Source organism: Monodelphis domestica, chromosome 5 (genome assembly GCF_027887165.1).
Source record: "Monodelphis domestica isolate mMonDom1 chromosome 5, mMonDom1.pri, whole genome shotgun sequence".
Lineage (NCBI taxonomy): Eukaryota > Metazoa > Chordata > Mammalia > Didelphimorphia > Didelphidae > Monodelphis > Monodelphis domestica.
Window position 1 is genome coordinate 267,052,440 of NC_077231.1, and position 16,403 is coordinate 267,068,842.

A 16,403-nucleotide genomic window follows, 5' to 3' on the forward strand; every position below is an offset into this window, starting at 1 on the left:
TGGGAGCTGACAATTCTGATAGGAAAGGGCAACTTCTAAAGAATATAATGGATTTCTCTACCAGCAGCAATGCAATGATCCAGAACAATTCAGAGGGACTTATGAGAAAGATGTTAGTCGCATTCAAAGGAAGAACTATGGGAGTAAAAACACAGAAGAAAAACAACTGCCTGATCACATGGGTTGATGGAGATAAGATTGGGAATGTAGACTCTGAACAATCACCCTAGTGCAAATATCAATAATATGGAAATAGGTCTGGATCAATGACATATGTAAAACACAGAGGAATTGTGTGTTGGCTACAGGCGGGAGTGGGGGGGGAAGGGAGGGAAAGAGCATGATTCTTGTAAGTATGGGAAAATATTCTAAATTCACCAATTAAATAAAATTTTAAAAAAAGAATGCTGGAGGGATCATGCCCTTCAGGAAAGATTGGAAGTTGTCTGGAAGAGATGTTATGATTCATCTAGATGCTATTGTAATAGCCTAAGTGAGAGATAAATAGGACTGCAAAAAGTCAAGAAGAAGGTATACCGTCAAAATAGGCCTTTTCAAACTTAGTGTGAGGAATAGGAGACAACAAAATGAAAAATTTGCTCTTAAATACCAGACCTGAATAACTGAGAAAATGATTTTTACCACCATATATATAGAATCATCAGCAGGAAGGAGGATTTTGGGGTAAGAGAATTAATCCAGCTTTCAATATGATAATTTTTTTTTTATTTTATTAACCCTTACCTTCCATCTTGGAGTCAATACTGTGTATTGGCTCCAAGGCAGAAGAGTGGTAAGGGCTAGGCAATGGGGGTCAAGTGACTTGTCCAGGGTCACACAGCTAGGAAGTGGCTGAGGCCAGATTTGAACCTAGGACCTCCCATCTCTAGGCCTGGTTCTCAATCCATTGAGCTACCCAGCTGCCCCTGATATGGTAAATTTGAAAGTGCCAATGGGGCAGAAAGCCTGAGATATCCAAAAGAAAGCAAAATGGATCTGGTCCTCAATCTGGAGAATGATAGTTTGGAACAGTCACATAAAGATGTTAGTTGAATTTGTAGGAGTATATGAGGTTGTATAGAAAGGATCTGGCAAGATGAATGTTGGGGGAAAAGATTTCTTCCTTTTGCCTAAATTTAATGACTTATCTAAATGAAGACTTCTGTGTTTTGTTTTTATTGACATTTTTTGAGAGTTTTGGAAAGAAGAGTGAACTTGTGATTTGATGGTCATGAGGAACTTCTGGTGAGTCACCCATCCACCAATGCTGATCAGTAAACATATTACAGTAATACAGATAGGGATCGAATTAGGAACCAAACCAGTGTAGAAGAAAAGTGAAGACACTCCTAATATTTCATGGTCATACTTTCTAAGACTATTAGCAGGTTTAGAGTGTTATAAGAATCAGGTTTACTTTCAGTGATTTGCCCTGGGTCATAAACTCAGGAAATAATTAAACTGAAATGCAAAAAGGTCAGTGAATTGTTCCACAGTTTATTTATAGAATGAAATATTTGACACTTCAATTTTGGATAACTGTATTTGGCTCTATGTGCTAGTGATACAAAGAAAAAAAATGGAATAGTCTTTGCCCTGAAAGAGCTTTTAGTCTAACTGTACGATGAAGTATATAAAGTCTAAAAGACCAAAAAAGTTATTTTTTTCCTCTAGAAAAGGGGGCAATCACCTTTGGCATAAGAGTTTACACTACCATACTTCTTATGTTAGAATTTGAGTCTGCATCTAACATTGATCTTCCAGCTGTCTTTAGAGAATTGTCAGAGAACCTCAGTTTATATTATGACTGACTATATGATCTTGGACTTTAAATACTCTGCGCTCAAATGGTCTCCGTTATAAAGTGAAGAGTTGGACAACTTGATTTCCAACGTTCTTTCTATATCTAAAAATATGAAATGCTTATCATTCCTCATTTGATGACAATACTGCAACATCATAAAATGCATAATTGCAAAGGATCAGACAGAAGATCTAACTCTGATAATGCCTTTTGTTTTAACATTATCATCATTTCCAAAAATACACCTCCTCCACATCTACTCACCTAGTTAGCACTCCTCCCTTCTGAGGTCATTTATGCAGACAGAGTGCTCATATTCATTTTATTATTCTTTCTTATACAAATTTACAGACATTACAAAGATTGTTTTTTTTCTACTCCTGCTTACTTTAGTTCACATTAGTATGTAAAAGTTATCTCATGTTTCTCTGATTATAGTCATTCTTTCTTAAGGCCAAGAAATATTTCATTATTTTTAGGCAATACAATTTGTTTATCCATGATTTGCTCAGTAGACCCTCACTTTCCTTCCAGTTCTTTACTACCATATACATAGGACTGTTAAGAATTGTTTGACATAAAATCAATTAATCATTTACACACTTATTGGTTACTTATTTGATATAAGGAATAATACTAAGTACTAGGAATACAAAGATAGAAATAAAATAGTCCTTGAGTTCAAGGAACTTAAATTCTATTAGAATAAATGTGAGAGGTGGGCAACCAGGTTACTCAGTGGACAGAAACAATGCTCAAGATGGGAGGTTCTGGATTCAAATGTGACCTCAGATACTTCCTAGTTGTATAACCCTTGGCAAGTCACTTAAACCTCATTGCCTAAACCTTGCTGTTCTTCTGTCCTGTAACCAGTACTTAATAACAATTTTAAATGGAAAGTAATGGTCTAAGACCATGTTGGCAAACCTATGGCACATACACCAGAGGGCTGCTCTCTTCCCCCTCTCCGCACCTACATGAGGACATTTCTCTGACTGCCTTCCCCCGTCTGCCCAGCAGCCCAATGGGAGTGCCTCTTCCCTCCCCTGTCTGGGGTAAGGTGGAGGTCTCACATATGGTATGAGGATTACCTATTGGCACTTGGTCTCAAAGAGGTTCACCATCACTGGTCTAAGAAAAAGAAGAAATGAGAAACAGACAGACAGAGATGCATATCAAGATGCATATCAGGCATTGCTTTTTGTTCTACTGTGTGAATGTGCCTAGCAGTGAGACCTCTTGGTTTTAGGTTAGGATATTTCAGTCCCTTTTTTCTTACAACATACTTATTTCCAAAATAGTTAAGTCCAAATCACATGTAATGGTTTCATATTTGTTTTTAATATGCATTTCTCTTATTACTAGTGATTTGGGAAAAAATCTTTAAATGATATGAGATTCTTCCTCTGAGAAATCTGTTCACATATTTTGGCTATTTATATAGTAGAGAGAACTTGGTTGTACATACTTATATTAATTCCCTATACAACTTAGATAGCAGATCATTATACAAGATGTTTGGTGCAAAGATTAATTTTCCCATTCTATAGTTCTTCTTATCCTAATTTCACCAATGTTGATCCCTTAAAAAGCTTATATGTTTCAAACAACTGAAACCTATTTTATCTTTAGTGATCCTCTTTATCCTTTCTTTTGTGGAGAATTCTCCTTCTAAGCACAGTTGTAAGAAATATTTCATTCCTTTTTGGCATTGAAAAAAACTTATTTTTTTCTATTTAAATAGAGAATCAGTTTAGAACTTCTTTTCATTTGTGATGCTGGTATAAGATGCTGATTGAAACCATATTTTTTTAGCCAGATAATTTTCTAGTGTTCCCAGTCCTCCTTGTCAAGTATGAAATCCTTCCCCCAAGTCACATTGTTAAGTTTATAAAATCCAACCAACCCTCTAATTTTCAGATGAAGAAAGTGGGCTTAAGGGAGTACAAATATCATATGTAAAGCTTCACAACAAGGAAGTAGCATTGCCAGGACATGAATACAGGTCCTTGAACTCTAAACCCAGGAGTCTTAAGAAAAATAAATTTGCATCTTCTATTCTCCCAATTTTGAAACATTATGAGGATATGTTTTTACCTGGTCATATTCTACCCGAGATTTCACAGTCCTAATCCTTTTTTTAAACTAAGATTTCTAACAAAGAGTGAGTTTGTCATTTCAGTCTAACAATCAGTTGGGGTTCAGCCAAACACCTGAATACAATTTCAGTGATACTGTTTTCCCCTCTTTTCTGTTCCCCTGTGATTTGAGAGCATTGCCAAAGGCAGCATATCATGGGATAACAACAACACTAACAGTTCAGCGGGTGGTCATAAGCCACACAAAGATTGTAACACATTCTCAAAAATAAGCAGAGAAAATACATAATGAAAATAAGCAACCCGGAGTCAAAACCGCTATCTTTGGTTATCATAAATGTTTGTGAAATGAGAACCTAAATCAAACAAGTTGGTTCCTCTCAAATTTTATTCTATAACATTTACTGTGTTTGGGTTTTTTAAGGGCTGGGAAATTCTGCTTTTTTTCCTTATACAACAATCAGGAATTCATCCAGCTCTTTGGCCCCAATGTTAATTATGCAAGTGGCCACCCATATGTGTTTAAACAAACAAAAAAAAAAGAGCTTCAGTAAGTGGGAAGTGCAGGGTATCTTCCTTGCTATCATCTCTGAGTGATGTGTCTCACGACCCTTCCATGTCTATCCATGCTGAACTTCCGAGGTCAAGATTAATGATGAAAATACATTGATTAGTTTCTTCAGCCTTTACCAGAGATGGGCCTACCCTTTAAAACTAGAATACCTTGGCATGCTCTGTACTCTCTCAAAATTGACCAATTTCTCAGGGGGAGGGGAAAAAAAAACTTCTGACAAGTTTCAGATCCTTAGCTCAAGCAGTTCCAACAACATGAGTCCAGGACTGCATTTAAACTTCAAAAACAGAAACATTTGCTTTAAGCTATATCTTTGAGGGTGGGGGAAGAGACCTTAGTGAAATTACAAGTAAAAATCAAAAGCAGAACACCTGCCCTACTTCCCAGATAGGGTTGTTGCAAAGATCAAAAGAAAAGAGCATAAAAAGAAAATTGGGCAAGATACGGTCACAGAAAATAACTGAAGAAGGAAAGTTAAAAAGGGAGTTGTTAGGTGCAGATGGAAAAACCACTTGGGTTGGGTAGGAATATTTAAGCTGAAATGACCCTTACAGGCTTTCTAGTCTAACTCCATCATTTTACAGATGAGGAAACTGAGACTCAGAGATATTAGTGATTTGGCCTGAATCCTTAACATCATGATAGCCACTCTAAAAGTGATTTATATTAGCTAATCTTAATGGGGGCCTATCAACTATTTGGTAATATTTTTAGCCTTCTACAATTCACTATCTTACTCCCCCCTACAAGTCTTTGCTTCTTCCTCCAAGCATCCTTACAACATAGACTCTCCCAGCCCTTTTACCAAAAGACTTCAACTTATTTTAATGATAAAACAGAAGGTATTCCTCATTAACTACCTCTTTTCCTCTATCACACTTTTAAGTCCATTTGAAATTATCCTCCCCATCCCCTTTCCTTCAGTTCCTAATAAAGAGGTGGCCTTTCTCCTCATCAAGACTAATCCTCTACGTATTGTCTTGATCTTATTTCCTTCTGTCTTCTAAAACAATTTCCTCTTCTATCATCATTGTTCTCCTTCTTTATCTTTAATTTCTTTCTAAATATCAGTTGTTTTTCTATTGTCTACAAACACATTTGGCAACTCCTCCATCCTTCAAAAAGCTTCATTTGACCCTAGCAGATACTGCAGAAAAGTTATAAAGTCATCATGCAACATTACTTCTCTGATTCACTGCCAAACTTTTAGTAACAGTCATATATAAATTTTCCCCCATTTTTCTCTCGCTCATTTCTTAATCCCTACTATTTTGAGTTTGGGCTCCATCACTCACCCAGAACTGGTAACTCTAATGAGACCAATAAAATCCAGCTGATCAGTAAATCCAGTTACTAATAGCCTTTCTTCTACTCAAACCATACAATGTCCAGGTGTACATATAAGATTTGAAAAACTATAAGATAACGATGGAATTCAATAGATTGCATCTGACCATGTTATTCCCCTTGCCTTTGGACTCAAAACATGAACTCTTTTACTTGGTCTTTATAACCTTTCACAATCCAGGCTATTTTAGATTCATCTCCTACACATGTGCTACACTCCAGCCAAACTGGCCCACAGCTATTTCTTATACAATATATTACATCTCCCAATTCTATTCATTTTTACAGACTGTCTACATAGAAAGTATTCTTCCTCCCCTCAGTTTATCTGAAGTAAAGCTCTTCTCAAGTTGGAATTCTTATAGGAATCTTAGGTATATTGTTCTAGTTGCTTTCCCAGAATTTTCCCCTGGAAATTTATTTGCATCTGCATTGTATATGTAATTAAAATTTAATAGATATGGACTGGACTGGCCCCTGGTGGGAAGAGTCTTTGGAGGGCAGTCAATGGAAAATATACCATTATTCTCCATCTGGTTTCAGTTCAAATAGTCATGAAGAAATTTGTGGGAAGTCAGTTTCTAACCATGTGTGACTGAGTGGTTGAATGTTAGTTGGGTTAGACTGGCCTTTGGGAGACCAGTTCTTACATCACATGCAGGCATTTCCTTCCTGATCTCACTACAAGAAACAGTTTGAAAGCCTTAAATTTGCCAACATCTGGTTATGATGACTCAGGGTCTTGTTTTGTGTGAAGATGAAGAATTTTCTAACTGACTAGGGATTAGGAAGAACTTGTTCCTCAGGAGATGCTGAACTAGAATTGAGCTGGGCAGATGGATCTGCTGTTAGGCTGTTGTTTCTCAGGTAGGCTTGGTCCATCTGTCAGCTATTAAGCTCTTCAAGGGGTATGACTTTTCTCCTAATGGGTCAATCAGCTGAAATCTCTAATAACCCTTTGTGATGGTCATTCCTAGTCTCCTACAATTTAACTTCTAGCTTGCCTGAAATATAGATATATTATGACTTCTGAGGGATTGTGAAAGTCTTTTCTTCCCTCCAAAAGCAATGACACTTATCCTCAAAATACGAGAATTTGCTTCTCTTTGACTTACTCAGAGCCTCACCAACCAGTAGTCAGGAAAGTTCTAACCTTTCCCATTTGATAACTATTTCCCTGGTTCAGAGAAAATCCCATCAGGATCAGGGGGGGCTTTACTTATGGTGACTTCATACTTATACTTCCAATATTCCTACTGAATCTTTTGCAGACTAATAGTTGGGGTCAAAGGGATGGAAAGAAGGTTGTTTTGTTGGTCTTTGATATAGAGTTGAGCTATTTTAGTCTTGGACTCTTTCAAAGATGTGAAATCCTTTCCTTATCTTTGAAAGAGCTTCCTCTTTACATTTCAATGCCTCTATTTCTGCACCTTTTCACCTCCATTTAAAGAGGCACAGGATTGCATCTCTCTAATATTTTTAACTTTCCTTTTTTTTGTATCATTTCCCAAATAGAAAGGGCAGAAACTCTTTCAATTTTGTCTTTGAATCTCTAACCACAACAATAGTACTTGACATATGGCTGATACTTGACAAATGTTTGCTGAATAAATAAATTATAGAGTTGATTGGAAGAAGTTATATAGCATGTTTACAAAACTATTTGTGCTTTGTTTTGATTTGATCTTTCAAAAAAGTTTTACATTGTTATGATATCATACATTTAAAGGGTTCCATTGCCTAGAGTGATGATTGACCATTGGACAAAATCCATCAAATGTTTATATTTGTAAATAGAATGCTATTGGATTTAAATATGTAAAAACTAATCTGTGAAAATGAGAGAAATACTGACTATTATAATCAGTGGGGTTGGCTCAAGCTTCCATTCTTTCCATGAGTTGCTGATTCTAGGGAATCTTGGCATAACAACAATGCTTTGCCACTGCAGCTAAGCTTGCAGCTGAACCAGGACTGGGATCAGTCTCAGGACCTTTCCAGATAAATATCATAAAACAAAACACCTATGTATTTCTAAAAAAGTCCCTAAACTCTACTCCATGCATTGATTGTAATGCTTTTTCCCCAGAGGTATGTAGCTTTGAGGAATAAAAGCTGGAAAGGGCCAGTAGCTGGTGAGGCCCCCTTTCTTAGGAAAAAGGGTTCTATAAGCATGCTGTTCCTCTGAGAATAAACAGTCTTTGTGACTCCCTCTCTCTGCCTCTGTCTCTGTCTCTGTCTCTGTCTGTCTCTGTCTCTGTCTGTCTCTGTCTCTGTCTCTGTCTCTCTGTCTCTCTCTCTCTGTCTCTGTCTCTCTCTCTCTCTCTCTCTCTCTCTCTCTCTCTCTCTCTCTCTCTCTCTCTCTCTCTCTCTTTCTCTCTCTTTCTCTCCCCACTCCCCCATCCCTGCACGAGATGACAAATCTTAGCTTGAGGGCTACTGAAAAATTGGAAACCAGATCTGACCCAAGCTTTGCCAACTCAAAATAGAGGTTCTTAATCTGGGTTTATAGGTTGTAGGGAGTCCATGAGGTTGTATAGAAGTGAGAATACATCTTTATTTTCACTAATCCCTTCTGTTATGAATATAGATGAGGCAAACTTCAAGACAATGAAATTAAACTGAATTTATTTAAAAATGTCAAAGTAGCAATGTGTTGACAATTTGATACCTGAAGATCAATGTTTTTTCTGAATGGGTCAACTTTTCATAATACGTCTTTCCAACAAGATGAAGACAATTCTGATAGGTAGACATAAGCAAAAGAGATCAGGCCCTTGTAACTCAGTTTCTTCCCAAGTATGTGACAAATTGCACAGGTAAGGTTACAAGATTTTCCATGCTGGTGGGGCATTTGCCTTACCTACCTGCCAGTCTGAATGGCACATCCCCATCCCATCTGATCATTGAATGACCAGCAAGGGTAAGGAACACAATGGGCCATAAGTCAAGATAACATTCTTTCTTAAAAACAATAACTCTTACCATCTCTCTTAGAATCAATACTAAGTAAGGGTTCCAAGGCAGAAGATCAGTAAGGGTTAGGCCTTTGGGGTTAAGTGATTTGCCCAGTGTCACATAGCTAGAAGTTATCTGAGGTCAGTTTTGAACCCAGAATCTCTAATCTCTGGACATTGCTCTCTATCCACTGAGTTACCTCTCTGCCCTCTAGATAAGTTTCATTGAAAATATATTGAATTTTGTTTAGTAAGGTTTTTACTTTTAGACTTTCTTAAATTTTTGACATGGAAGATACAAGTATTTCCATTGTTTTCAAATATATGTTTCCTATGTTCCTTTTCCTATACATTTCATAAAAGAGAATGTACAAAGTTTCAAATTGAATCACCATTTAGAACTTGGTGTAAGGGGATATGGCTGACTTCATCTGAATTGCTTCAAATGCTTGTTTCAACTTTCTTTACTTTAGCTGTTCAAAGGTAAAAGAGAAACTCTAGGAAGGTACTCACAAAGAAGAGGCAGGAGAGAACAGCATTACTTACCACAAATGAAAGGGTTCTCATCGGAATTGTCAGCACAATCATTTACAAAATCACAGAGATTATCCTTTGAGATGCAGTACTTGTTAGCACACAGGAATTCCTGTGCAGTGCATTTTTTCTCTGAGATCACTAGAGGGGAACAATCTTGAAAGGCAATATCGTCCACTGCTACATCTCCCATGTAACTGACACCACGTTTGGCCCTGAAGATAATCTACAAAAAAATGGAAAGAACTATTGAGAGTTGTCATTCAAGAAGTTCAGGGACAAAATATAGGGCCGAGGCTGAAATAGTCACCACCTAAGAAGCACTAACTCAATAAAGTCAGAAATCTTGGGGGTCGGATTATATCCAGAGAGAGCAGAGTCTGAAAGCATGAGGGTAGATAGAGCAAATCAGTAGTAATAATAGAAATTAATGCATCATTTCTAATATTTCTATCAGTTCAGGGAATCAAAGATAACTTCATTTCCATCTCACAATTTTGGCACATCTAGAACTGAGAGATAAGTTGAGTTGATGTGGTTAATTAAATTAATCAGTCAATAAATATTTATTAAATGCTTCCTAACAGTAGGTAGAGTGCTAAGCACTGGCCATATTCAGAGTTGACTGATAGAAAAGATTTCATAAAAATAACAGCTTTAGTGTTGGATGAGATCTCCAAAGCAACATAGTTCTCCCTCCTCCACTTCATAGATAAGGAAATTGAAGTTTAGACAGAGGAAGTGTATGTTAAAGTCTTTCCAAAACAAGTGATATTGCTCTTGAATCCATATTCATTAATTTTCCATTATACTCTGCTGTCTCCCTTATAACTACTTTCTTTTTTTACCTTTGTTCCACATTTCCCTACAAATATTCTAATTCAGATGAGCAAAAGAAATTAAACCTCGCTATACTGTTTTTATTTTAATTGCATATATATTTTTTTTATTTTTACCAAATCTATTAAATGTAATTTTCTTCTGTTTCTTTCCATCCATTTGTGTGCCAAATAGCATTTTAATGTTTAGTTTTATTTGAAAGAAATGTACCTATTGTAGTAACCAAAAGCCAGAATAATTAAGAATTTTAACAAGAAAGAACAATACTCTATTTTTAAAGATCACATCTCAAGTTTTGAAGAAAATAAGTAAACAAATGCAATTTGATAATTATCAAACCACTGTTTCTATAATACAAAAATCCTCTTATTTTTTATATTCCAACTTTCAAAACAAAGCTACAAAGTCGATTTCTCTGACACTCTATTCCAGATGCCTGGGCATAAATATGTTTTCAACACAGAAAATTCTCTTTCATTTTTAGCAAATTTAAAACAATTGTCTGTGAGCTCTAAAGAATAATGGATAGGCAAAGATTTTGATCCCCACTTATTTCCCACATGAACTTTTTTTTCTTCAAAAATATAACATTCCAATTTTAACCCCATTGTTGTCAGGCTTCCCAAAGTCATTTTTAACCTTAAATTATATGATGTGTTAAAGAGATAGATGTGTTAATTTTTATATTATGTGATCATAACTGAGGCATTTCAAATACACAAATGAAATTTCTCCTATCAGATTTCTCACTACAGTAATGATATGAGTTAAGCATATTTTCAATAATTTCAAATTTTAAAACAATTTTAAATGAAATTTAGCATTATTTTCCTTTAGATTGGCTGTTGTGTAACATCAGAAAACAACAACAAGAAAAATTATAGAAAATGTAAGAGTGTACAGATGCATAATCAATGCATTCTGTGAAAAATTAACTGAAAAACTAAGGAAGCTGTAAAAGCTGTACATCTAAAACAATATCTGGAAGAAAAAAAATCTGTCAAGTATATATAGTTTTTTTCCCTCCATAAATAATGGTTGAACTGAGTCTATATATCCTTTTAAAAGAAAAAAGGACATCTCTTGACAATGATTTTTCAATAAGCTTTATTATACAAGATTCACTTACTTAATATTAAAAATTCATTTATAAGCCATGGGGATATACAAAATATCCAAGAAATAGAAGGAAATCAATCTCAAAGTCATGGCCTTTATGTTTCTAGCATAGTAAATGGCATATAGTGTTCACTTAATAAATATCTTCTTGGGTAAATTGAATAACATTATGATCATTTGGGATCAGGAAGTAGTGTATATATATCCTTGCATGCAGATAGAAGAGACAAAAAGAAGAGAGAGAGAGAGAGAGAGAGAGAGAGAGAGAGAGAGAGAGAGAGAGAGAGAGAGAGAGAGAGAGAGAGAGAGAGAGAGAGAGAGAGAGAGAGAGAATCCATATGTAGATTATCAAGATGAGGGAAGAGGAAGAATAGTGAGCATGAATTGAATTGAGAAAAAATATGCAGTAAAGCAAATCTATAATGATAAGTATTTCTTTAATAATAAACTTTACAATGAGATTAATTGGATCACAAACCTGTATATTGGAGTGAATACCTAAAAATACTTCTACTCTTTTCCACTGAGCACCCTGCTGACCAGTCTGGGCCCAAAGTTTGGATGTCACATTATCCTTCTTAATGAGTACCTAGGAAAAATAATTTTATATATCAATAATGCACTGTAGTAATTAGTTTTAATATGATTTAAATCTCCTTTAAAAATCTTACCATCATAGCTCCTTATAAGAAAATGAGCCTATGTTTTCTTTGTTAACTATTCAATATTACAGTACTTTTTGATGAGTAGTGGTAATAATTGATATTAATAACTTTAATGTTACATAATTCCTTTACAAATATCATTTTATTTTATCCTTACAACAATCCTGAGGGAGAGGTGCTATTATTTTCATTTTGCAGGTAACTTTACCAATATAAGAGTTAATAAGTACCTAAGGATGAGCTTAAACTCTGAACTTCAGGGTCCCATGGTCAGTGCTCTATTTACTGTGCTATATCTACTGTGCCCCCTACTTGCCTCAATAAAAGTATTTAATAAATACTATTTGATAAGAGTAAACATAAATTAATACATAAGTACACATTATTTGAAAATAGTCTATATAAATGGTTCATTAATCAAGCATCCATTAAACATGAGATCTGTTTGCAATGACATTCTTTGAAGTCTTTAGAATAGAATCCCACTTTTCAGTACTGAAATGACCAAAGAAGTTAGAAATTAACAAGTTCAGTGCTTTTTTTTAAAAAAAATTGAGGTTCAAAGAGATTAGATGCCTTCTCAATCTCAGTAACAATTCAATTATTAAATGAATGCAAAGTGCTATATCCTGGGTTTAGTTTTGTTTTGTTTTTTCCTTGTTTTTTTTCCCAAAAGGAAAATTCAGATAAATCTCCACAGGTACAAGAATAACATTAGTGTATTGACTCAAAGTGATAATAGAAATTTCTATTTATGATGGTAAGAAAGGAGCCTTCAGAGAACTACTGACAATTATGGGAAAGAGTAAAAGAAGTTAATGGCTGAAAATAATTGACTTAAGGGATTTATAATTTATTTATTCAGAATATTTCATTTTTGACACCTACAGAATCATTTTTAGAAATGGTTTATGGAAATTTAGTATTCTGAGAATAAGGATAAATTTTATGGTTACCACTATTATCTTTATTTTTAAGAGTAGTTTTCAAGATGTTTTTCACAAAGTCATATTTTCTGATCCTCATGCAAAATATCATCTCTTACAACTTAACTGTCATGAAATTCTTGGTCCATAAAATTCAAGTTAATTAGACATATTGTCAAAGTCAGCAAAAGTACAAATTCTAACCAAAAAATAAAAAGTTTTCTTAAAGAGTCATTTTTAGGAATTGAAAATTAATACATATGTCTACCTCCCTCTGATTTCCACATTTTAAACAAAGCATTCAAGGAGAAAACATAAAAAATTAATAAGAAATTAATATCTCATTATCAATGCACAAAAATGATTCTATTGTTGCTTAAGATATTAGCATTTCCATTGTTTTGCTATATTCATTTCCCAATTTCCAATGTTGCTTGACATAGCATTTTCTATTAATATGACATTTTTCTCAGAAGAAATAACAGAATATGCAAAATATTACTAATTAATCTCATAATAACAATTGTTTATATAATAAGAAATTCAAACTCTTACCATTTTACAAAAATTAGACCTAAAAATGAAAACTATAAAATGACCTTCCCATGTCCAATTCAATGCCAGCTTAAGAGAAATAATAAAGTGTACATCTGCACCCACAAGTTCAAATTTCCATTATTTTTGTTTATTTAAAACTCTTATACTTTACTTGTATGTTTTTCATAAAATTAAAGTCTCAGAAATTAAAGTTTTAATATCAATATAACTGAATATACTGGGATTTGGGATCAGAGGACCTAGTTTTTCCTCTTATCACTTCCATTTGGGTAAGTCTTTTGACCTCTCTTGGCCTTAATTTCATCATATATAAAAAGGCATTAAATGTAGATCTTTTATGGCCCTTTCTAGTCCAATATCTGCAATCCTAAACAAAAAAGAAAATGGAGCCCATTTTGTTATCTGTCATTCCTTTGTACATGAATGTGCAAAAAAATGTTCAAACAAAGTCAGAGATAAGATAGAAGAGAGCAAGGAGGAAGAAAAGGGTGGGAAACATGAAGAGGGAGAAAGGAAACTAGAGATGGAGGAGGAAGAAGAGGAATTTTTTTATATTTTTGCCATTTGATATTCTTGAAATAAAGAACAGAAGATTTCTATATAAGAACAGGACTAGTTATTTCCCAAAATGAGGGAAATAGGTACTTCTTTTACTAGAAAAACATAGCAGTTAACTGAAGAAGTCAACTAAGTCTAAAGCTAAATGATGAATACCCTCATTAGTATTTAAGAATAAAACCAGATAAACAGAGGAACTATGCAGAAGCCAAATATCAAAGAAGCAGCCCATTAGGTAAATGCCCTTAATCATCAGATAGGTCAAGCCTAGTAAAGTATTAGTCAACACTGCATAGATAAACTTAGCTTAGCAGGTGAAACATCTATTCAAATTAGAGACTAGGCCTACCAAAGAACTTTTAGGAAATGCCTTTCAAAGTAATTCCTATGGAAACATCCATCTCTCCCATGGTAGTGTTAGGGGTAAAATTAGGGTTGTTGACTGAATATATTATACTAATGGTCACCAGAGATTAACATTCAATCCCAATAAAATACTCAAGTCAGTTTGGGATTTTTGTGGTGGCTTAATTACAATAGTAAGAAGAAATTAAAGAGAGAGAGGAAAAGGAATTAGACTGCTCTGGCAAGCCAGATAGGAGTTAAGAGGCCTAGGCCTAGGGGCCTTCTCAATCTAACTTGGCTTCCAGCCATGAGGCCTCCTCAGAGATGATGGGCCTCCTAGGAGGATAGCACTTTAGGAGGTAGAGAAAAAGAGGAATCAGCCTAAACCATTCACCAAGCATGCTAAGAACGCCACAAGCTCCCAATGCTGAAAGAGCCCAATGTCTCTGAGACTGAGAGAGCAAGAGCGAGAGAGGAAGTGACGCAAAATATCTTTACATCACTTCCTGCATCTCACATGTACCAATGGTAGCTTAAGCTTGATTTAGGACAGCCCAGGGGGTCAGTCAGTTGTTTCTTATTTGTCACTTGCTAGCACATGTTGGTCATAGGCCATCCTCCTCAACACTTGATTCTTATGAAGGGGTGTATACATTCCTGGTTGCTAGAAATCTAAGACTAAGCAAAATGGAGAAAATCTAAAATTCACAGTAGTTACAATTCCCAGCAACAAAAGTAACTCTTTAATAGCAAGTTAATATGGCATCACTTAATATAGTTAAAAAGAAATTAACTGAATATATATTTTAAATGGGCTATAAGTTTTAAAAGTTTCCAATAACTTGTACAGTACTCTTCTCCTTTGAGGCTTATGATGATGTTTCTTATTGTCCACAACTGCTGAGTTTACAACAAAAAGGAAAATTAAACTTTATGGGGATACAGTGTCATCCCTTAGGTAAGGGAGGCTATTTAATTATGAAAACACAAATTAATATTAGCTTTTATTTCTATATTAGCTCATATTAATTTATCTGATTAATCAACCCATTAGCATTCCTTTTTCCATCAATATGAATATTAGCCTGAAGAAAGAATCTTTCTATTTCTACCTTTCTAACTTTATATCCAGTATGTTCTAGCAATGTTTAGTATATAGATACTATATAGATATAAATTTGTGTTTGAATTCAGATGAAGGTATAAGAGACAAAGAAAGGAGATGAAGCAAAGTTTTGTAGTATTGGACCCCTATTCCTTACTGGGACTCCATGCTGGGAACTATAAAGGAAATCGACAGTGGAACCTTTAATGAAATATTTAGGGTGACAACAAGCTTACATAATTTATAGTAATAATTATTCCCTAGGATTAAACTGGTACCACATGAAATGTATTTGTCATTATTCCCAACTGTCCATGCCGTATTAGCATACAGAATATGGAGCAGGCCTGAATCTTCTTTAAAATACAAAGGTTTCTTAGACAGCCTTTCTTCCTGAATAACTATCTTTTTAAAAAATAAAAACTGGGAGATTTTTTTTTTCTGGAAGATTGCCTACACAGACAACAGACAACAGGGAAGAATGGGCTTAATTTGGGTGGAAGATTTCTTACCATGGAAACAGAATGATATGTTAAATAAACCACCAAATTAAATGATCTTTTCCCCCAGGGCCTAAAAGGAAATCGGGATAAAACTAAAGGACATTATTAGTAGTCCTTAAAAATGAATCATAATCTATTTCTTTTTTTTTTCATATGAATTTGTTGGTCTGCTAAGTGATGACAATTGGTAGTAGTCCTGTGATAGAATTAGCATCTAGCATAGTCCTTCTTGATTTCTGCAGGTCAAGTTCATTTCCATTTCCTAAAAGATGAAATTGTCCCCATAATGATTTGGCCAGCTGGTACTTTGTGTAAAGGTCACAGGTGGAAGTTTTCTAGTAACCTCAGGTTGTTTTCCATCTTTGTGATCATCTAAAACCATAAAATCTTTGCCTTTGCTAATGAAGTCTGGACCATTCATACTTGGAATATGTATAAAGGTCCCCAGGGTCTTTTGTGTCCCTGTCTT

The 16,403-nt window shown here is 34.8% G+C and overlaps 1 protein-coding gene across 1 annotated transcript in view; it reads right to left on the reverse strand.

The window, feature by feature from the left end:
• The window catches only part of MALRD1 (MAM and LDL receptor class A domain containing 1), a 1,015,998-nt gene that overhangs the window by 626,077 nt on the left and 373,518 nt on the right, over positions 1-16,403 (reverse strand). Inside the window, exons 24-25 of the mRNA XM_007504899.2 lie at positions 11,753-11,863; positions 9,328-9,541 (exon numbers count right to left, since the gene is read on the reverse strand). Coding sequence (XP_007504961.2) covers positions 9,328-9,541; positions 11,753-11,863 — 325 coding nt within the window. The remainder of the gene's footprint in view (positions 1-9,327; positions 9,542-11,752; positions 11,864-16,403) is intronic.